At 41.8% G+C, this 23,054-nt stretch overlaps 1 protein-coding gene across 3 annotated transcripts in view; it reads right to left on the bottom strand.

Moving 5' to 3' along the window:
• Positions 1–4,341: 4,341 nt before the first annotated feature.
• Positions 4,342–23,054, bottom strand: part of B4GALNT3 (beta-1,4-N-acetyl-galactosaminyltransferase 3) — a 91,146-nt gene continuing 72,433 nt past the window's right edge. Inside the window, exons 13-21 of one of the 3 annotated variants that reach the window (XR_014026783.1) lie at positions 22,307–22,365; positions 19,218–20,127; positions 16,702–16,997; positions 15,192–15,345; positions 14,373–14,445; positions 12,712–12,865; positions 6,955–7,081; positions 5,194–5,851; positions 4,342–5,040 (exon numbers count right to left, since the gene is read on the bottom strand). Coding sequence is in view for 1 of the 3 variants with exons in the window: in XM_081330305.1 (XP_081186431.1) it covers positions 5,746–5,851; positions 6,955–7,081; positions 12,712–12,865; positions 14,373–14,445; positions 15,192–15,345; positions 16,702–16,997; positions 19,218–20,127; positions 22,307–22,365 (1,879 nt within the window). In the remaining 2 variants the exon portion in view is untranslated. Of the gene's footprint in view, positions 5,852–6,954; positions 7,082–12,711; positions 12,866–14,372; positions 14,446–15,191; positions 15,346–16,701; positions 16,998–19,217; positions 20,128–22,306; positions 22,366–23,054 lie in introns of all 3 variants that reach the window. The other 2 variants (XR_014026784.1, XM_081330305.1) reach the window with 2 other exon arrangements.

Genomic DNA, 23,054 nt, shown 5'->3' with positions numbered 1-23,054 from the left:
TATTCATGCACCAAACTAAACCAAACAAACAAGCTCATTATTGTTTAATTCAATGTGGGAACCCCCTTGTGAAAAAACTTTTACATGCTAGCTTAGGGGTAGGCAACCTCGGCTCTTTTATGACTCATGGACTTCAACTTTCAGAATTCCTGAGCCAGCTTGGCTGGCTCAGGAATTCTGGAAGTTGAAGTCCATGAGTCATAAAAGAGCCGAGGTTGCCTACCCCTGCACTAGCTTATTTACTATTGCCCTGCAGGCAATTTAAAGAAGGAGCCACACTTCTGCATAAGTGCTCCAAGTAGCATCATCAGATCCATTTAAAGGAAAACAGCTCCTCAAAACCTACTGTTGTATTGACTGTATTCATTCTGCTGTTTCAGCTGGTTCCTTTATCAGGGGCTCTGATATTATATATACCATTGTTTGCTTCTATTTAGCTTCCCACAGTGCCCGAGGTAGAATTGCACTGGGTGCTGTAAGAAATTAAAATGGGAAAGTTGGATCCTGCTGTTAAAAGGAGTCGTCTCTGGGCAGCCTTCATGGTATTTCCATCTATTTGGCCTTTTTCTCAAGAAAAACAGTAGTTGGATGGTTAGACACCATTTTCCAAATGAGTGAAGCAGCTTTCAATGCAGGAAAAATCAAGAAAGGGTGACCCCACTGGATACCACAATTAGATGGTGCATGAAACATTTATTGAGCAGTGTTTTGTGGTGCCGGTACGGTTTATAAGCCAGATTTTATAGCTTTGCTGTGTGCTTTATGAATCTAGCTGTCAGTTAATAAAACATGATTAAACAAACCATAGCATAGTCTATTGTGTGAACATAGCCACAACATGCAGAAGTCACAGTTCAAATCATTCCTGCCACCAGCCAAGATGATTCAATATCTGGAAGTTGCACTCGATAACAACCGGAGATGATTTAGAGTTATCCATCCCTTCTCTAAAATGGAGATTCAGCACCTGGAACTGAATCCAGAATGATGTCTCTTGAAATTTCTTTGTATATATTTTCTGCACTCGACAATGTTGATATCCCATTCATTTTAAAAGGTTAATATTGTTCTGAGACTGGGATATTGTTTTATATTCCATAATTATTTGTTTTATGTTTCTTTATTAAAGTATATTACAGTTTAGCTTCATTATATGTGTTAGCATTTAGAACTGTTTCAGAAGATAAACTAAGGACACATACACAATATACATTTTTCATTGAGAAATCTGTATTTATAAACTGAACAGGATTCTTTGTTTCAAAAGGACAAACTAACCACAGACAACATAAACTTTTCGTTGAGAAATCTGTACTTATAAACTAATCAGGATTCATTCTTTCTTGAAAGAAAAAGTTAGGTCACATTTAAGGCACACATTTCAGAGGTGCAGAATTTAAAACCCAAACCACACCTCAGATATTCATGAAAAAGAAGGCGGGCTTGAAAAAGGAATCACAGCAGAACAATAAGTCTATTCAGATATAGATTAACAGAGTCACAGTCTTGTCTCTCTTTACTGATGTGATAGCAAAGTTCAGTCTTCATTCCTTCCTCTATTGTGCTGTTGGGGATTATAACAAGGAACGTCTAATAGAGCTGATGGGTAGCAGACAGAGGAAGGCTGTATTGAAGAAATATTGGTTGGTTTATTGCTAAACAATAATTATTTTTTTAAGTCCAATGTGTGGGGAGGGATCTGCTGATAGACCTTTGATTGCACCTTGACTTATGGGTCATACTTGGACACCCATGAATTTGTTAGTTTTTTTACATAGTTATTTTGCCATACATATTGCCATAAACTAAGTCTCTCTTCTCTGGGAGAAAACCTCAATGAAAAGCTTAATTTCTGTATCTATCCAAGCACTATGAGGAAGTGTTAACTTTATGGCTTTATGGTCTTACTTTTCACACAGTATTTTTACCCTGTAATTTGAAATGCTCAGGTTTGAAATAGTGATATGGTTATTGCATTTATTTATCAATCCTGTTTCTATTCCACCATGGTCAAATTATTCTCAGCAGCTTACACAGAATAAGCCACTGTGGGGTTCTTCTGCAGTACACTTCGTTAGACAGAATGACTGAATTCTTTCTGATTGCATTTTTTAAAAAATCCAGACTCTAACTTGGAGTATTTAAATATCTAATTCCTACATGTTGCTGTTGTGATACAGTATTTGCAACTAGCCTTAACGCCTAGATAGAAGAATTAAATATCCTACTCATGGTCCTTCCTAAGAGATACTCATAAAGTTCTAAAAACCAAGGGACATAATCAGCAAACTTTCTGAGAGTTAGTGCTTTTTCATTCTTCTACACAATACTTCTTTGAATCAATTAGGAAAGAATGCTACATAATTCAAGTATCTAAAATATCTTGTTCTTTATAAATAATTATCAAGACTCCTTGATAAAAGCTAAAAGCAAAACCTAAGTTGTGTTATATTTGTTGGAAGCTTATTTCCTTGCAGCAAAAGCTAACCTTTCTTTGATTTCCCTAATCAGGACATAAATCTTTTCCAGAGTACAGTACAGATACACAATAATCATACATCTTTTCCTGCTTCATACAGCCAGGATACAGATTCCCAAATAATTCTTTCCTTGTACTTATGGGTTATTTCCTGAGAACAAGCACTTTTGCATTCCATGGAGACATACAGTCAGGTTTGATTTAAGCAGTACCCTAGCTAGTCCCAGAACAGCAGCTGGGGCTATTTCTCTCAGGTACAGACAAATCACCAAATCTGTGTGAATGTCTTTTAGTTGGGATGGTTGTCTTCTACTTTTCCATTCCAGTAATTGAAAAAGTTGGAATCTTGTTTCAAAACAAAGATTAGAAAAACCTTAAGAAGTTTAATAATTGCTAGGAGACCTCTGTTGACTGCGTCTAGCTGGAACTTGCAGGAGCAAATGACCAGGTGATTGAAAGTCCACCCTTATTAACAAGCATTGGATACATGTATGACAACAGGGCAATTGGCCTGTTCCACTGCCATTTTGCCATTATTTGCTTCCCTCCAGACAATCTGGGGTACTTGGATGAGTTATCACCAGGAAATATCAGAGCCTTGGGCTAGGACATTGGGGGGGGGGAAGCACTCTGGAAGAAAGCAAGGGAAAATTATTCTCATTTCTTTGCCCAAAAGTTCCCAGATGGACTTGTCCCTGAAGTCACCAGAACCTAAACTGGACCCAAGCTTTTCTTATTTTATAACCAAATGTTCATCCATGTAAATCAGTTAAGGATTCTGGAGGAAAATATTTTTTTCAGGATGACATGCCTTAATCATGGGACAGCATATCTGCTTGTATATGAAGAAACTATCCAGTGATATTTGTTTCTTCAAGGTTGCAGTTGCAGTTGCCTTTCCTTTCCAAAACAAACTGACAGTGAAGAGAACTCCTCAACTTTTTGCCTGAATGAAAAAACAGCACAGAATAACAACAAAATCGATTTGAACAAGTTAATAAGAATCGCTTGGTAACAAAACTGTGAACATTAATATTTTGCAATAAAGAGGTAGGTAAACTTGAGGATCCATGCCTACCACGGCTACATGAAAGGACTCAGCAGAAGCTGGAACAAAATCCTCCACAAGAACTTGCCACAGAGAAAGGCACATGGAATTTCTTCTGGAGAAATAATAAGAGCAATTCATTTTCTCCTTTAATTCTGTAGTTTTTGAAGCAAGGACTCTTACCGCAAGCTAGCAGCGAGGAGTAGATAGGCATCTTCTTAGACAAGATACAGGACATAAGGTTTGTAAAGGCTTAACCACTGGGGAGGAAAGAATCAAAATCTACTATTTCCTGTTGACTGATGGAATTGACTACGTGGGCTGACTTTAGCTAGAAGACTGTTAGAGCTCAGTTTATTAAAAGAGCAGGGTTTTTTTTTTCTTTAGACTCATGTAAAGCAGTGACATAGATTAATGTTTCTTAACCTTGGCCACTTGGAAGATGTGTCAACTTCAATTCCCAGAATTCCCCAGCCTGCAAAGCTGGCTAAGGAATTCTGTGAGTTGAAGTCCACATATCTTTGAGCTGCCAAGGTTGAGAAACAGTGATAGAGTTTCTATTCATATTCACAACTGCGTTAAACAAGAAAAACTCTGTTTCCTTTGTAAAAAGTTCTGTTGAACTTCTGCTGCTTTTCTCTGTTACTGTGATCATTGGTTCAAGGTTAAGAAGGCCATTTCTGAGACTCTATAAAATTATTGTCATTGCTTGATTTATGTTCGTGCATATACACATTTATATACATATACTCCTCAGTTAGGACTTTGTGCGCTTAATCTAAGGCAGTGTTTCTCACTCTTGACAACCTTAAGAAGTGTGGACTTCAATTCCCAAAATTCTCCATCCACTATGCTGGTTGGTGAATTCTGGGAGTTGAAGTCCACACCTCTTAAAGTTGCTAAGGTTGAAAAACACTGATCTAAAGTAATCATAAACTTTCCAAATAGGTGCTCCACATTCTGCCTCATATAAAATTTGCCACCAGGAAATTGACTGATTGGCTTCCTTTTCTTAGATGCATGCAAACTACTTTTCTATTTGAAAACCCAATCCCAAAGTATAACTTATTAAATAATTTTATAAACAATAATATCTTGCCCTTCAACATTTTTTCTCTTAGAATGTTTTACAATACATTAAAATAAAAAATTGAAAGCAACTAAAAATAGTAAGAATGCACAATAAATTAAAAAAGAGTATATTGAAGCTGTTGAAGCTTCTTAGTACCGATGTCTGGGACTGAAATGTCAGTCAACTTCCAAAGTGTTAACAGAGGGAATTCAAGAAAGAGCAGGCAGTTCCATGGTCATATTCCTATTTGCAGTATCATTCCTATGATTATCACGATTGACACCAGTGTCTGCCAAAAACAGTTCAGATCCTAGCAAGATTTCAGATGCAGTTTGACTATCAGTCCACCAAATATCCCATTGATTGAGAGAAAGAAGCAGTAGATAGTCACTGAAGAAAAATATATCCATTTTTCTAAAGCCAATGTTTCTTTCGGTGTACCTGAGTAGAATATAAGAATACAAAAAGAGAAGACGTGAAGAGAAATTCCTTAATATATCCTGCATAGGTTGAACAGCACTATGCAAAGATCAAACAATTGATTGACTTTAGTCCAAAGGCATGAATTTCAGTTTTTTTTGGTTATTAAATTACCTCAAAAAAAGAGCATCGCCCTTAAAAATACATCTAATGAGGCTATTAATCCTCTTGTAACACACTATGTAAGGCATTTCAGTTCTGGCACCTTTCTGTTTGCAGTCTTTCACAATATTATTTTGTTTTTTGGTAATAGACAAGTTGTCCTTCACACATTGGAGATCCTTCAGGATATTAGACATCATGGAAGTCTGTATTAATCCATTTAATAATCCATTGCTTTTAAAATATTTTGCTAAGAATGAATTGGAAGCATTCTGTACTTTTTTTTAAAAAAAAATAATCCATACAAAGAAGGCACCATAAAGAGATTCTTCAGTGAGTGAAGCCTGTGATATGCTGGTGAGAAAGTTTTTCACACTCTGAAAATCAACTATTTGTCAGTTCTTTCCAGTGATTAAATGAAAACTCTCCATTTTGTCTTTTTTTTTTTTTTGCTTGAGCATCAAAATTTATGCTGTGATCACTGTGGAAAAGAGAACGGGTGACTTCTTAGTGATGTGTCCAGAGAAAACGCAAAATGGGATTCAGAAGTGGAAAGATGGTGTGTCAGATCCGCAACACACGTCGATTCCACATGCCCCTCCTGGAGTGATAGTGGTGGAAGAAATTCCTGATATAAAGTCTCTCTACCTCCAGGCCTGCCTGAAATATCCTGTAAGAGAAGGTGGAGGGAATTTCAATATTTATTTATCAAATTTATATAACGTCTCTTCTCATGACAAGTGATTTTTGGTGATGTGCAATAACATAAGAATATAATATAATTAGAACCACAACTGGGACCAGAATTTGAATTTCTAAGCAAAGCGGTTATTAAATGAATCGTGCTTGATTTTATTGTTGTTAAGTGAATCATGTGGTCGTTAAGCCAATCCAGCTTCTCTCATTATTTTGCTTGTCAAAAGGTTGCAGATGGTGATCACATGACCTGGGGATGTTTATAAATTAATAATATATATTTATAAATACTTGCCCATTGTCAAGTGACTCAACTCTGATCACATGATCACGGGGATGCTGCAATAGTTGTAAGAGCAAGAACAATTTTAACTCTGAATAGTCACTAAAAAAAGTGTTTCTAAGTTGAGGACAACCCATACAGATCTTGGGTGCTAAAAGTTACAGTAGTAAACAGTTATGTGATTTGTTTGGTTTGGGTTTAACATGATGTGCAAACATAGCTACTTTGGATAGCAAACCATGATTTGTAGCTTTGTTTTACATGTGAGTTTAGGAACAATTTTGTTTTGTTTAAATGACCATGACAATATAGAGCTAGAGCTAGGCTAGAGAAACAAGTTACAGAGAAAGGAATGCGATATGTACTATGTAACATTGAATATATACTAGTAAGAGGAAGACTATTGAGCAATTAACTAACATATTGTTTATGATAATACAGAAATTAATTATTTAGTTTTTTTAAATACATGAACCCAGATAACATGCTGTTTGCTAAATATTAAGAATGTTATTTTAAAAAATCCTAACCCAATTTTCAACCCTAACTCTAACCCTAACCCTGTGTGTATATAGTCAGGCAGAGTACTCTGTCTACTACATCTGCTGAGGGGAAAGGGAGAGGTTTCCAAGCTGAGCCATGCTGGCTCAGAAATTCTGGGAGTTGAAGTCCACGAGTCATAAAAGAGCCAAGGTTGCCTACCCCGGGCCTAGGTCAAGGATTATCTATATACAATTCCTCTGTTGAGAATTGACTGAACTGTCCTCAGAGATGGCTACCACATTCCTACTTACCTGTCCAAGAGTTCCCAGTCTTCTCCTCCCCATTTGTCACGGAATTCTTGGGTATTCATTCCACCAATACGAACCAAATCAGATTTATAAATGCCCAGGAGACCAAAACCATTAACTTCCCAGTAGCCTATAAAGGCAAAAAACAAAAAACCAAAACATAATAGTTATCAGCCACAACTTCTTTTTTAAAAAATAATAATAATAATAAAGTCCCCAGGTCATCCATGGTTTCTGTATGCATAGGCATGGAGTAGACTTAATTGGCTTGCACACTTCAAATTCCGATGACTAGCAGCATCGGTAAGGAAATCTAATACGATAGGGGAACAAATTAAAAATTGATGACATAAAACCCTAATGAGATGCAATTGCTGTTTCACTGAAATTTTATCCGTTGGGATTTTTTCACAAGATAATATCTCCAGATTTTTTCTGCTACATTAATGACCAACTTCTTTCTTAGATACTCAGAACTACCAGTAGGAGAGAATATTTACAGATCAGGGGTTAAAATGTGGGGGCCTTGGTGCTCTCTGAGCTTGTTTGTTTTCTTGCAGACATTTCATTACCTAACTAGATAACATTGTCAGTATGCCTGCAAGAAAAAAAAATACACAGAGAGCACCAAGGACTCCACACTTTCAGAACTGAGTTGTAGCTGTTAAAATAAGTGAACAAACTTCTTCTAGAAAGCAGAGTTTAAGAAAGTTATGACTGGGATAAGGCTCAGTTAGAATTTTTCTCTGTAACACGTTCGATCTTTACATATGGGATTGGACAGGTTTTCTCCCCCCCGCTTTTTAAAAACATTGCCGTGAAAGGTATATGAGATTTCAATTCAAGAAATTCAGTTGATAGAGATTCTTCACGCAACTGAAAATTAGACATGTGTCTAATATCATAATAATGCAATCACAGTGCGTAGGCTGATGTGGATTTGAAACATTTCAGAATCAAAATGAAGCCAAAATGAGTTCACTGTCAAATTGTTGATATTTAATAAGGTTTTGTATGTGCCTGTTCATTGTTTAGGATTCAATTATTTTTATTAACTGAACTTGGTGGAGCAGTGGGCTAATGCCTCCTTAAGTAACACCAGCTGCCTGCAATTAGTGCAGGTTCGCATCCCACCAGGCTCAAGGTTGACTCAGCCTTCCATCCTTCCGAGGTAGGTAAAATGAGGACCCAGATTGTTGGGGGCAATTAAGCTGACTCTGTAATAATGCCGCTTGGGGGTGTGTGAAAGCCCTAATAAGCAGGCATATACATAGAATGAAGGCTACTGCTAAGCTTGTAAGCCGCCCTGAGTCTTCGGAGAAGGGCGGGATATAAATGGAATTAAAATAAAAATAAAAATTAAATTATACAGTGTTTGTGATAAATTAATAGAGAGCCAGTTTGGTGAAGAGGATAAGATACCAGGCTAGCAACCAGGAGACCATGATTTCTAACCCTGATTAGAAAATCCTGATTTCTAATTTAATTTAATTTAATTTAATTTAATAACATTTATATACCGCCCTTCTCCCTGAGGACTCAGGGCGGTTCACAGGGCAGAATAAAATAGCGAATACAAACATTAAAATAAGATTAAACAAATTGCCCTAGTTAAAAACAATATAAATACAACACTAAAAACCCCCAGAAAAGTTAAAAAACGAAAAATAAAATAACCCCAACACTCCCCCTCAGGCTAGGCCGGCTTGTACAAACAGAAATGTCTTGAGATCGCGACGAAAGGAGCGAAGATCGGGCGCCATCCGGAGCTCAACCGGTAGCTGATTCCACAGCTCCGGAGCGCCCACAGAGAAGGATCTCCCCCTGGGGGCCACCAATCGGCATTCTCTGATCGGTGGCACCCTGAGGAGGCCCTCTCTGTGGGAACGCACAGGGCGCAGGGAGCTTGATGCCGGCAGCAGATGTTCCCTGAGGTACTCCGGCCCCATGCCATGGAGTGCTTTAAATACCGTTACCAGTACCTTGAATCTCACCCGGAAGACAACTGGCAACCAATGCAGCTCACGGAGCAGAGGCGTAACGTGGGAGTATCGGGAGGCTCCCAACACCACTCTCGCGGCTGCATTCTGTACCAGTTGGAGCTTCCGAGTAGTCCTCAAGGGCAGCCCCATGTAGAGAGCGTTGCAGTAGTCCAGACGAGAGGACACGAGCGCATGAGTGACCGTGCATAAATCGTCCCGGCTAAGATAGGGCCGCAACTGACGCACCAGGCGAACCTGTGCGAAGGCCCCCCTAGTCACGGCTCCTATATGGTCTTCCAAAGTGAGCCGTGAATCTAGGAGGACCCCCAAGTTGCGAGCCCTATCTACGGGGGGTAATAGTTCACCCCCCATAACTAGAGGTGGAATGTCCGAATAAACCCGGGACGAAGGTATGCAAAGCCACTCAGTCTTGTCGGGGTTGAGTTGGAGTCTGTTCCTCCCCATCCAGACCCGAACCGCCTCCAGGCAACGGGACATCACGTTGAGGGCATCACTGGGGTGGTTTGGGGTCGAAAAGAAAAGTTGGGTATCATCAGCGTACTGATGATACCCAACTCCAAAGCCACGAATGATCTCACCCAGCGGCTTCATGTAGATGTTGAACAGGAGAGGCGAGAGGACCGACCCCTGAGGAACTCCACAAATGAGAGACCTCGCGGTCGACCTCTGCCCCCCTGCCAACACCGACTGCGAACGTCCCAAGAGATAGGAGGAGAACCACTGTAAAACTGTGCCTCCCACTCCCAATCCCCTGAGACGCCGCAGCAAGATACCATGGTCGATGGTATCGAAAGCCGCCGAGAGGTCTAATAGGACTAGGACGGAGGAATGCCCCCTGTCCCGAGCCCTCCAGAGATCATTCACCAGCGCGACCAATGCCGTCTCCGTGCTGTACCCGGGCCTGAAACCCGATTGGTACGGGTCTAGATAATCCGCTTCATCCAGGACCAAAGGGAGCTGATGCGCCACCACACTCTCAACAACCTTCGCAAGAAAGCGAAGGTTGGAGACAGGACGAAAGTTGTTCAATACAGCCGGGTCCAGGACAGGCTTCTTGAGGAGAGGCCTCACCACCGCCTCCTTCAAGACGGCGGGGAAGATACCCTCACTCAAAGAGGCCGATATAACTGCCTGGAACCAGCTGCGTGTCCTCTCCCGGGCTGCATAAACCAGCCAGGAAGGGCACGGGTCCAGTAAACATGTGGTGGCGCTCAGCCTCCCCATGATCCTGTCCACTTCCTCCGGAGTTACAGAATCAAACTCCTCCCAGATGGTATCGACAAGACCACCCGTGTCCTGATCGTCAGACTCTGCCCAGTCAGAGTCCAAACCGGTCCGAATCCGAGCGATTTTGTCCGACAGATGTTGGTTAAACTCCTCGGCACGTCCCTGCAAGGGATCCTCCCTCACCTCCTGATTTAGGAGGGAGCGAGTCACCCTAAACAGGGCGGCCGGGCGATTATCTGCGGACGCAATAAGGGTGGCGAAGTGGTTAGACCTCGCCTCCCTAATTGCAGCGAGATAAGACCTAATATAGGCTCTTAGTCGCAATCGGTCGGGTTCAGATCGGGTGGACCTCCAACCGCTCTCTAGGCCCCGTCTCCGACGCTTCATCTCCCGGAGCTCCGCAGAAAACCATGGAGCCCGACGGGATCTGCACCGGGTCAGGGGCCGCAAGGGTACAACTCGGTCAAGGGCCTCAGTGGCCGTCCTTTCCCAGGCCTCCACTAGGGTCTCGGCCGAGCTGTGAGTGAGGGAGGCAGGTGGGGACCCCAGCGCCGCCTGGAACCTTTGGGGATCCATTAAGCGTCTGGGGCGGTACCATTTGAGTGGTTCCAAACACCCACGGCGGGGGGTGGCAAAACGGAAGACCAGCCGCAGGAGATGATGATCGGTCCATGACAGGGGCATAATAATTGGAGAGCCCCCACCAAGATCATCTAACCACCGTCCAGACAAGAAAACAAGGTCAAGGGTGTGGCCTCCTTCATGAGTCGGTCCCGTAATTACTTGCGTCAGGTCCATGGCCGCCATGGAAGCCATGAACTCCCGAGCTAACTCAGATGATCCTCCCAGCGATGGTAGGTTGAAGTCCCCCAAAACTATAAGTTTCGGGAACTCAACCACCAGCCCCGAGAGGACATCAAGCAGCTCAGGCAGGGCTGCTGCTGCGTGACTAGGCGAAAGGTACACCAGCAGCAAGCCCAACTGCGCACCAGGGCCGCATCTCAAAAAGAGAGACTCACACCCGACTGTCTGGGGAACGGTGGCCTCCCGCGGACACAAGGTCTCCCTCACAACAACAGCCACTCCCCCACCCCTACCCTGAGCCCGAGGCCGGTGCAGCACCCGGAAACCTGGTGGGCAAAGATCAACCAGAGGAACACCGCCCTCTGGGCCCAACCAGGTCTCCGAGATGCAAGCCAGGTCAGCCTGCTCACCCTCGACCAAGTCTCGAACGAGAGGAGCCTTATTAACGACCGACCTGGCATTCAAATACACCAGCCGGAGCTCAGGAGGCTGCACATCCTCACTCCCGGGACCTCGGGGCGGAACCAGAGGGTCGGAGTGCCTCACCGCTTGTAAGCAGCGGAGAGGCCTTCCCTGAGACCGATACGGCCCTCTGTTCCTACACCTGCTGCCATTCCCTATCGTCGTGGGAATAGGCAATCCCACGACTGGCCCTGGAGCCCCAGAAGCAGCCAACCCCCGCTCCTCCCCATCGCGATCAGCCTCAGCACTAGCCTGAACAACGGTAGATGGACTGCCCCCCTCGTCCAAACAACCAAGAAAAGAACCCTCCCTCCTCCCTAACCCCCAAAAAAATTTTGACAAAAAACAAATCAAAGACCTCCTGTTGGGTCTACGTCGGAGGTCCGTAACCGTGCCCGGCCATCTCTCAGGATCCCAATAAATGGGACCTTCCTCGAGATTATACTCGGCCGGAAAGGCGGGCCGCCTCCAGGAGGGGGGAGCACCCCTGAGGGCGAGCAAGTCTGTAGAGGAGTACCTCAAACAAGGCATAAAGCAGTCCAGATATAGGCAGTCCATAATCAATTGATTTAAGGAGGAACCAAACAGAGAGCAAGTAGATGTCCCGAGCCTCCACCCAGCCACTGCCACTCAGCTGGGTGTCCCCCAAGATAGGCCAACCACCGCCCTCTCACGACAGTTGGAAAGCCTATACCAGGGGGGAATAGTCCGAAATATCCATCCTGGGTACAGCATGTCCCCTAGAGCTCTCACCTCTAGGGGCAGCAGATGTAAGTTCAGGCCACCCTCTCACTGTGGCCAGTACCCAGGGAACTCTGAATCCTTTGGGGCCGATATAACTAGTAAAGGCAGCAAACATATCCAATACACCTTCCTCCTCCTATTTTCCCCACAACAAACAACCCTGTGAGGTGAGTTGGGCTGAGGCAGCCACTCAGCTGGCTTTCAGGACTAAGGCAGGACCAAAACTCACAGTCTCTTGCTTTCTAGCCTGGTGCCTTAACCATTAGATCAAACTGCCTCTCTTACTGGTGAAGGTAAAGCCATACTCAAGTTAAAATAAACAGAATACAATATTCTCCATTATCTGAAGAAAGCAGTTATTCCCCAAGTACAGAAAAATTGGCTACTGCACCAAAGTATTTCTGGGTTGGAGATTATGGGGACTGATCTCCTATATTTCCAGAGATTGTTCATTTAGAGAAGGCTGACCAGAAAATAAATCTGCTTTTGAAGCGTCATTGGCCCACAACCAACCCCTTACCATCTGGCTGTTGTGGAGTCGCACCACACTTCAGCCTCATAACTATGGGTGCGAAGGCCATTTTCCCTTCCACGCAGTGCTTCCGAACAGAGTCAATGAACCCTGCTGGGAAATGGATGTGCAGATCACAAAGAAAAATGATGCTGTGAGAATCCTGTAGGCAAAGATACAGAGCTGTTAATTCTGCTATTTCCTAATTCATTGGGCTTCTCTCCACAGCCTCTTTGCCCCAGATCTGGTGTGCCCCCTTAACTTTCATAGAAGACAAAAATCCTGGCAACATCCTCTTGTCATCAGACTGCTGCTGAGGGGATCCAACAAAACACAACAAAATATCCAACGCTGCATGAAGGAAGAGTCTGAAGGTGCGTTAGACTTCTCCATCAGTGCACATCACTGAACCATAGATCAGAGATGGTTGCATAGCTGTTGCATTTTATCTTTCTGTGACTGTTAATATTCTGGCCAAGGAGCATTCAAACAGGAAAGGACCAATTAATTAGCATGCAAGATGTGCATCTCTGCACAGCAGATAGTTGTGAGCATCAGCCTATTCGCAACTATTTGCAACCTACGCTTACCTATCAAACCTTTTCTAGTCTAGGTATGCGTTGACGCCTATGTGCAGTTGTGGCCATGTGTAAATCAAGGAGAATCATCTCCTCCAATTAGGCCATAGGCTTCTGTACCTCCATGGCTATTTCTGCTCTGACTCCTGAAGAGAATTTCCTTTCTTTTGTATTGGTTTTGTTCCAGTATAGAAATATAGACCTGTCAAGGATTCCCATGTGTACAGGATCCCATCACCAGACAAACATCTCTTGAAAATGCAGAAATTATTTTGAGAAAGCTTGCAGGAAACAAAAATTCTTTCCATTTCTTACTTAATTGCTGAAATATTGTTAACCTTGAAAAGTTTAATCTAAATTCCTTCCATTTCTTTCTTAATTGCTGAAATATTGTTAACCTTGAAAAGATTAATCTAAACATTATGGTTAACTTTTCTGTAGCTTGTCCATTGCCTCTTCTCCTATCCTTAGAAAAGGTATTTTCCCCTATTTTCCAGTCTTCTCCTAAATAAATGATTTTTCTCTAAAGTAAATGTTATCTTTATGAACTATCTATTCATTTGATATATTCTGACTCTGGGAAGCTAAAAGTATGATAAACAATAAAAAATACAATACAGAACAAAACACAGTGGTATCTGACTTTTTTATACAAAAACATAGGCAGAAAGAAAAGGGACTCCATTCATTTTAACCCAAAGTTTGGGAGAATATCCAGAGCTTCAGAGCTTGATGGAATACCACCAATATGCTGGTGGCCATGTGGTTTTCAATGGGGGATCAATAACAGAGAAGACATGCTTTCTGGGATCCTATAAATAGCACGGTTTCATCAAAGAGACCCAAAGAACACCAACTGTGCCAATGTGTGCCAGCCAGGCAGAAACTATGGGAGATAGTCTCTCATGTACCAGATTGAGCTTTATAAGCGATGCACCTGGAAGCAAAACTAGCAGCTTGTGAAGCAGAGATGCCAATGCAGCTGAATCATCTTATTTGAAAATAATTGTGCTAAGATGGTTATCTTTAAATGCTTTTTCCTTATTGTTGTAGCCACGTAACAGTCTAACATTACAAACTCTCACCACTCACCCTGACTTTGTCTATGCCAGCCTGTAGACCTTTAGACCTCTCAAAATTCCCAGTCAATCGCAAGTATTGGTAGCTGAAGAGAAGTTAGAGAAAATGGAGTTATAATTGTGACAGAGTGGGCTCTGGAAGTTCTTGCAATCCCTTCTCAGATCTGTTATAAGTCACCGTCTGTTTTGAAATAAACTATTTCTCAATTTCAGTCTTCCATCCATAAAATGAAAATCTGAAAGCAGGCTTGTGAGTTGACACTCCTACAAGCAAGAAAGTGTAACGCTAGCAAGGTAAATCTGCTGTACCTGACTATGAGTAAATATAGTGAAAGGAGTCAGTTATAGGTAGAATTAACTGGATGACTCAAATGAAGACTTTAGGACAAAGATAAGTATTTTTTTTTCAAATATCAACAATTTATAACATGGCTGAAATCCTAATAAGATATGGTGAGATTTCACTGAGCATCTTTCTGACCTTGTAAAAACTCATGTAAGAATAAACATGTTTCAAGATTTGGCATGCTCAAGAAATACTTGATCATTTTTAGAGATGATTCTAAATGCTGAGTTAATCATTCATAAATCTATGACCCCTGTGTTGGGTTAAGGGGACCCTTATTTTTGAATTCAGCAAAAATCTCCAAACTGGTTAGTTTCTGCAGTGATTTAGTGCTCCAGAATGAAAATGGATGATAAGAGAAATTCATAGCTTCAGAAGCCAGTAAAACTTCTTTAAATAAAAAGTTTCATTACTGCATCATCTGTTTATAGACTTGGCTTCTGCTTCTATCTGAAAATACGTTTCCTAAGGGAAATAGATTCTTACCTATGCAAGGTGGACCGTTTCAGAGCTTTTTCTATATCCATGTCGTCACTGCTGTAGTCTACAATGATGACACTGAAATAGGGGTCCTTGGTAATCCTAAATAGCTCTTCCATGTCAAAAATGAACTGCTTCACCCAACGGGCCTGATTTTTCACTGATTGAGAGGAGAAGGAAAAGAAGAGAATCAAAGCAAAACCGGCATTAAGATTGGACCGATGTGCCCCAGATGCAAGCTTAGGCACAAGACTTAGTGGCAAATTACGTATTTTATATACATGGTCCTCGACTTGTAACCTGTCATTCAGTGATTATTTGAAGTTACAATGGGACTGAAAGAAGAGACTTATGACCATTTTTCATACTTATGATGGTTGAAGCATTCCACAGTCATGAGACCAAAATGGTAACATTTGGCAACTGGCGTGTATTTATGACGGTTGCGGTGCCCAAAGTCACGTGATCCCCTTTTGTGACCTTCGGACAAGCAAAGTCAACGGGGAAGCGAGATTCACTTTACAACTGTGTTACTAACTCAACAACTGCAGTAATTCACTTAACAACTATGGCAAGAAAGGTTGCAAACCGGGGCAAAACTCACCTAACAACAGTCTCGCTTAGCAACAGAAATTTTGGGCTCAGTTGTAGGCATATGTCGAGAACTACCTGCATGTATAATACTGGCAGCTCTTGTTAAATCACCAGGTGGGCTCCCTGGCCCAGCAGCAAGTTGTGGCCTCACTTGAGACTTAAAAGATCTGGCTGCACTGCCTCACACTTTCTTTATCACCAGATTAGGCTAAAGCATCAGATCCTACAAGGGATGCTTTAAAAGCCACCTGGAGATTTTGGTTGGTGCAAAATGCTCTGCCCTGGAAATGTTGCTTTTCCATCAGTGGGTCGACCTCTGGAAAGACCTCCCACTAGAGGTTTGAGTGATATTGTAATCTGGGCAAAGCGGAAAAAAATATTTTTAAAGTTCTTTGGGGTGGGATGTAAGGTATTCCATTATCGACTTTTAAATGTATTTTCTGCATATTTTTAGTGCGACAAATTGTCAAATACCAAGTATCCAAATATTAGGATGGCTCAGGAACTAATATCTAAAGTTTAATATTTGCCCTATATCATTTGAAAGAGAATCCTGAGTAGGAGATGTATGACTTTGAAAGAACAGGAAAGAGACAGCAGCATTTACAAGAGTAACTGGAGTTGCCAAATGTAAATCTAACAGGAATTATGATGACTTAAATCTAGGAACAAATTGCGGCAGAGGCCTTTCATTCTCTTATTTTGAACAGCTAATTAAATATAATTCCGATAGAAGAGAATATTTGTAGCTCAGGGTTCAACTGTGGGGTGCTTGGCACTCTCTTAGCTCAGAAAGGACTCCATAAATATAATTCCTCCTGGTTAACAGGGAAGACACCCACGTCTATTGTTCTCCCAGCTATTATTCTAACAATACACACAACATTCTGTTTGCTTAAAGATATCAGTTCTGTCCCATTACCAGGCACTATAAAGTGGACAACTGCGCGGTGATTCCATAAGAAGCTTAATGGCCAGCAGAGAACAGGCTCCTCCATGCTGGTCAACAGGTGGCGTCGGTGGCCCCATGCCAGCTCCTTCATATTAGCTTCCTCCTCGCCGTTGCTGTTTCCGTGCCAGCCACGTGCATAGACATATTCAGAGAAACGGACTCGGCGCTTTCCCTGCTCCAACAGTTCCAGCTCCAGAAAGTAGCGGCTGCCCCGTAAATAGTCTTGACGCTTCTCCACATTCACAATGCGCTCCAACTGGAACCGCCTGGAAATGGGAACAACTCTAGTTAGATTTTGGGGTTAGACCTGGGGCCAGTGGTGGCATTCAAATACCTTAACATCCAGTTCTCTGCGTGGACGCAGGCCTGTGCCTCCGACGCCTAGAATGGACTTCCGGAAGTGACATCAGCGCTCTTCGTGTGGGCTGTTCTAGGCCTGGGAGGCCTCCTCCTGGCCTCTGAGGCCTAGAACAGACTTCCGGAAGCAGCATGGATTCAGCCGGTTCTCCGAACTCAACAAAATTTAGCTACCGGGTCTATTGAACCGGTGCGAACTGGCTGAATGCCACTACTGGCTGGGTCTGACCAAGCATAACTCACTGCCCTGATGCTCAACAAACATCTTCCCCATGTTTTCGGCGTGATTTATTTCAGTTTGGACTCCCAAAGATCGTCAGACATCCCTAAGACCTCCATTACATTATCCTTTCTAAATACCTATTTTTTTCTACCCACTTTAGAGGAATTACATCACGCAGCAGGTTAAAAACATGTACTGGCTTTGTTAAAATGGCCTGTGTGCTACAACTCCAGCACCTCGTGATTCAACTATTCGCAGCCATTTGCTTCTATGGATCATATAAGGAACAGGACAGGGCAATCCTAGTGCCTCAGCTGATTGCACAGAGCTGAATCCTGCAAGAAAGTGCAGATATTTAGTTATATTCTCCTTGAACATTTCATTTCTCAGCAGAACAGTTGCAATGATATGTGAGGAAGACTTTGGGAGACAGGGCAAAGAAACATTGCCTAGGACAGAGGTCCCCAACCTTTTGGGCATCAGGGACCACTTCCATGGAGAGAGATTTTTCCATGGACCAGAGGGGGCGTGGTTTTGTGTGCTGCCTGCATCCCACAGATGGGGCTTTGCTTGTTTGTGCAGACCGGTTGCTGGCATGCTGAGGCCCAGTACCAGTCCACAGACCAGGGGTTGGGGACCCCTGGTCTAGGGAACAGTCAAATAGGAGAGGGCAGAGCTTCCAGTTGCAAACCAGGTGGAGAAAGAAGCTCAGAAAGGATCCTCAGTAGCTTCTCAGGCTGTAAAGGAGATGGCAGGAGGTCTGTACTTTCAGACTGGCAAGATTCTGTTAATGTAGACTTACAATAATTAGTCATCTGTTCACGACTTCTGTCTGGCCTACCTGGGAAGGCTGACAGTGGTTTTTAAACCAGAATTAATACATTTAGCATATACAAGTAGTCCTCAGTTTATAATGGTTCATTTAGTGACTGTTCAAAGTGACAATATCACTGGACAAAGTGACTTATGACCGTATTTCACACTTACGACCATTGCAGCATCCCCATGGTCACATGATCAAAATTCAGTCGCTTGGCAGCTGACTCACATTTATGATGGTTGCAGTGTCCCAGGGACATGTGATCACCCTTTTTGTGACCTTCTGACAAGCAAAGTCAATGGGGAAGCCAGATTCACTTAACAAACGTGTTACTAATTTATCAGCTGCAGTGATTCACTTAACAACTGTGGTTTTTATCCAGCATTAGACTATACTCAGTGTATTTTTATTGTCAGGTCAGTATGATTCAGTTTTTCTGAAGGTAGCTAGGTTTGTTATCCTGTCTGTAAACTAGGCAGACCTTGGTGACCCATGGATTACATCATTAATTGTAATATATTGCTATGTCCTCTTGTGTTGGTTCTGTTTAGTTTTGTTTTATTGGAATGTTTAATTTATGTGTTGGCCTTTGGCTGTAATAATAAATTGATTGATTGACTGATTGATTAACAACTGTGGCAAGAAAAGTTGTAAAATGGGGCAAAACTCATTTAACAAATGTTTCGCTTAGCAACATAAATGTTGGGCTCAATTGTGGTCGTAAATTGAGGACTACTTGTATAATACATCTTCCTGTTGTGGTAGAACTGCATGCTAGTGAGAATGCTCTATCCCATCTTTAACTGGAGGTATGCCTTGTTGGGTACGTGGGACTGATCACTAATAAGATTTTGCATCCAAGATCAGCACCCTAGTTCCAACTATATATTGCTGCCTTGTCTAGTTAGCAGTGAGATTTGGCTACATAATTTGATATTTTCATCTGTGTCAATCTGGTCTGCCAACTAGAAATGTCTGAATAGTAGAAACAAAAGACCCTTTATATGCCTTACTTCCTAAGTCTTCAACAAAACATCGTCACATTTTGTAAAGATCAGAGTGACTGCAAGTTCTCTTCCATCTTACCCTTTGGTCTTCTGCTTCAGTTTTTTAAGGAATACTTGAACAACCATTAAGGCTTCCTTCTCTTTTAAGAGCAGGTTCCCTGAAGTGTTACACTTCAAATCAATCCAGTCTGACCGTAAAGCTTGGAAGTCTACATTGCTTGCCTTGAAAGTCTGCTTCCAATTCACTACTGGGTCATAGAAAAGAGGAGGAGCAGCAAATAAATCATCTTCATTTTCTTCTTCTTCTTCGTCTTCATTTTCCTCTACCACTATTGTAACAGCATCTTCCTTTCGTGTTGCTGGGTGGGAAGAATCAGTCCTGACTTGCTGCTTGGAATCTAGATCCTTCCTACCAAAAACGACATTAGCGGCATCTGCAGCTCTATGTTGGGCTATGTAAGAAGCTACTTGATTAAGCCACTGGTCCTCATGGATAGGCTGTTCTCGGAGGGTTGTCTTGCCTGTTTCTTCTTCAACTTTTTGGGGGTCCCTTCCAGTTTTGATGGTATCCAATAAGGCGTTTTTGTTTCTGGTTGCATTAAAGCCTAACTGAGCTTGACTGGCTTCTCTTGTTGTATTTCCACGTTCCTTAGTCATCCTGGGTCTTTTGTCAGTCTGCAAATCCTTGCCTCCTTCTTTCTTCTTGGTTGTCGATCTGTGGACATTCCCGTCTTGAAGGTTTTGAAAATTTTCACTGAATATCAAATGTGAGGTCCTTGCTGCAGAATAACTTTCTGCTTTAGTTTTATATCTGTTCTCGTCTTTCTTCTGTCTTTTTTTGATAACTGACAAGATATTCCGACGTTTCTGAGCTGGGTCAGCATAAACATTGTCATACTGAACAGCTGCAACATGGTCTTCTGTTGGCTTTATCTCTGCTGCTTCTGGATCTGCATACTGATCATCATCAAAATTGTCCTCTTCATAAGCTGAAAGAAATTATAGTTACCAAATATCCACTTTTTCTTTCTCTTATTTATATTCAGTATGCTAAGGCACCTAAATAATTGAACATTAAACCTCTATTACACAAGTATCATTCTACTGAAATAACAAGTTGTTCCAAAATCTAGGAGGAACAGATGGTCTAATAATATGTTTAACCATTGAGCTAGTTCTATCTTAGCACTTCATGAATATATTTTTAGTTTCTTCAAATGTCTCTCTTTGCATCGCTATTCTGTACATTCTCTTCTGGTTCTGTTAGCAGTCATATATTTTTGATTGTACTTCATATCTATAGTAGTAGTTATGTTTCACCAATCACGTGCTATTTAAAAAGAAATAATAAAATTACATATCATACAGGGCAAGAAACAATGGTTGGAAACTAATCAAGGAGAGAAGCAACCTGGAATTAAGGAGAAACTTCCTAACAGTGAGGACAATTAACCCGTGGAACTGCTTGCCTCCAGAAGTTGTAGGTGCTTCATCACTGGAAGTTTTTAAGAAGAGACTGGACAGTCACATGTCTGAAACGGTATAGGCCCAGGGTCTCCTGCATGAGCAGGGGGTTGGACTAGAAAACCTCCAAGGTCCTTTCCAGCTGTATTCTGACTGTATTGATTGTATCAGTTATTTTGTCTCCTAGTTTTGACGAAGCAATGAAGTTAACCGCTTGCTCACTTTCTTGCTTTGATCCAATCTCAAAGAGCTATTGTTTCTTAAGCTAAGAGGTGCATAAAGGTTTTTGAAGAGTGCTGTAGAAAGTAGGAGAGTGGCATTGTTGTACCGAGTACAAAACTGAAGTGCTGCAAATGTAATCTGCAAAAGCCTCCAGGGAACTTCCCCACCTTTCTATATACAATAGCGTGCAGGTAGTCCTCGACTTATGACTGTTCATTTAAAGACGGCTTAAAGTTACAACAGCCTGATAAAAAGTGACTTATGGCCCATTTTCAAAGTTACAAACCACTGCAACAATCCCACAATTTGGGTGCTTGGCAACTGACTTGTATTTTTTTTTACAGTTGCAGCATCTTGCAGTACAAAATTGCAATTTGTGACCTTTCCAGTCAGCTTCTGACAAGCAAAGTCAACCGAGGAAACCAAATTCAGTTAATGACTGTACAATTCAGTTAACAACCATGGGGATTCATTTAATGACCATGGTAAAAAATGGTCATAAAATTGGGTCTCCAATCATATGATGATGTGCTTGCCTATATCCATATCAACAGCATTTAAGTTTTGCTAAATGCAGTATAAACAAATGAAACTAATTCAAATATATATTTTATTCTGGCTTCAACAACTATTCCGGGAAGGAAGTCTCTCAAACCTAAAGTCTTTCCACCTAGAAAATGTTACGCACTTCAAAAAAAAAAGCCATTTTTGTAATAATGCCGCTTGGGGTGTGTGTGAAAGCCCTAATAAGCAGGCATATACATAGAATGAAGGCTACTGCTAAGCTTGTAAGCCGCCCTGAGTCTTCGGAGAAGGGCGGGATATAAAATGGAATTAAAATAAAAAAATAAATAAAATAATTTTTATTCACAAAGTATTTGTGCTAAAGCTATATAATATATTCTATTTCACCCAATCTTTGAAGGGATTTCATTTTTATTTTTAAGCATTATTGTTTAAATAAAAAAGACCTAAAATGTAGCTTCTGTAAGAGTGGCCAACTTGTTCATTGTGACAGTTGAGAAATAAGATATTTCCACAGTATAAATTGTGCCTGGGTTGCTGTTTGCAAGGGAAAAAGGGGCTGCCCCAAAGAAGAGGGAGTCAAGCTATTCTCCAAAGCACCTGAAAGCAGGACAAGAAGCAACGGATGGAAACTAGTCAAGGAGAGAAGCAACTTGGAACTAAGGAGAAACTTCCTGACAGTTAGAACAATTAACCAGTGGAACAACCTGCCTCCAGAGGTGGTGAATGCTCCAACACTGGAGGTTTTTAAGAAGAGACTGGACAGCCACTTGTCTGAAATGGTATAGGGTTTCCTGCCTGAGCAGGGGGTTGGACTAGATGACCTCCAAGGCCCTTCCAACTTCTTCTTCTTCTAATGCTAAACGCTAAAGCATTTTTTTATCATTTATCAGCCTTAAAGCACAAGAGAGAGAAAAAGATAAAGCTAGCTTTCGCATCTGACATAAAGATACGTACCTGGTATTTTTGATCCGTCTTCGGGTGGATCCATTTGCATGTACTTGGAAAATCCAAACCTGCAAGATTTATGCCAGTTACTTCACAGGGCCAGCATTTGATATCCCCTCCTTGATATACAACCGTAATGGAGCCAGCCCATGATGGTCATATGTCGTGATGGTCACAAAATGAATCAGGGCAACCAACCCAATTTTAAAACATTTTTGAGACAGCCGGAATGCAGCAATCATTAAACAAACATTGCAGTTGTTAAGTGAATCCATCGTTTGCTATGGAACTATTTTGGCAAAACCATCACAAAACCCAGTTACATGACCATGGGATGATGCAAAGGGCCATAAAAACAATCGTGTTGTGGGGCACCTGAAGTGGGGGTAGGGTGCAATTTAGGCACTTCAGTACCTGTCTTTTTTTCCAGACAGGTTGTAACTTTGAATGGTCATTAAATGACCAGTCATACGTTGAGGACTATTTGCATGCCTTCAGCTTCTAGGAACTATTTTATGCAACCAAGAGAATCAATTGATGACAATTTTCCCAAAGTGTGCCACTTTCAAGCTTCAGACAACCAAATTGCCTTTCCCAAAACACAGAAAAATTACATGTCAGTGAATTCTCAGCTTTTTTTTTTACCGCATCAGCTAATTCTTGATGTTCATGAAATATTTATCTCAGGCAGGGACAAACCCAGAAAGAATGCCAAGAAATTCTAGCCACCAATCCCTGACAAATGGATTATCGCTAT

The sequence above is a fragment of the Vipera berus genome, assembly GCF_964194415.1.
Source record: "Vipera berus genome assembly, chromosome: 6".
NCBI classification, from domain to species: Eukaryota; Metazoa; Chordata; class Lepidosauria; order Squamata; family Viperidae; genus Vipera; species Vipera berus.
The sequence above is the reverse complement of the archived record's forward strand: the minus strand, read 5'-3'. Positions and strand labels throughout refer to the sequence as shown.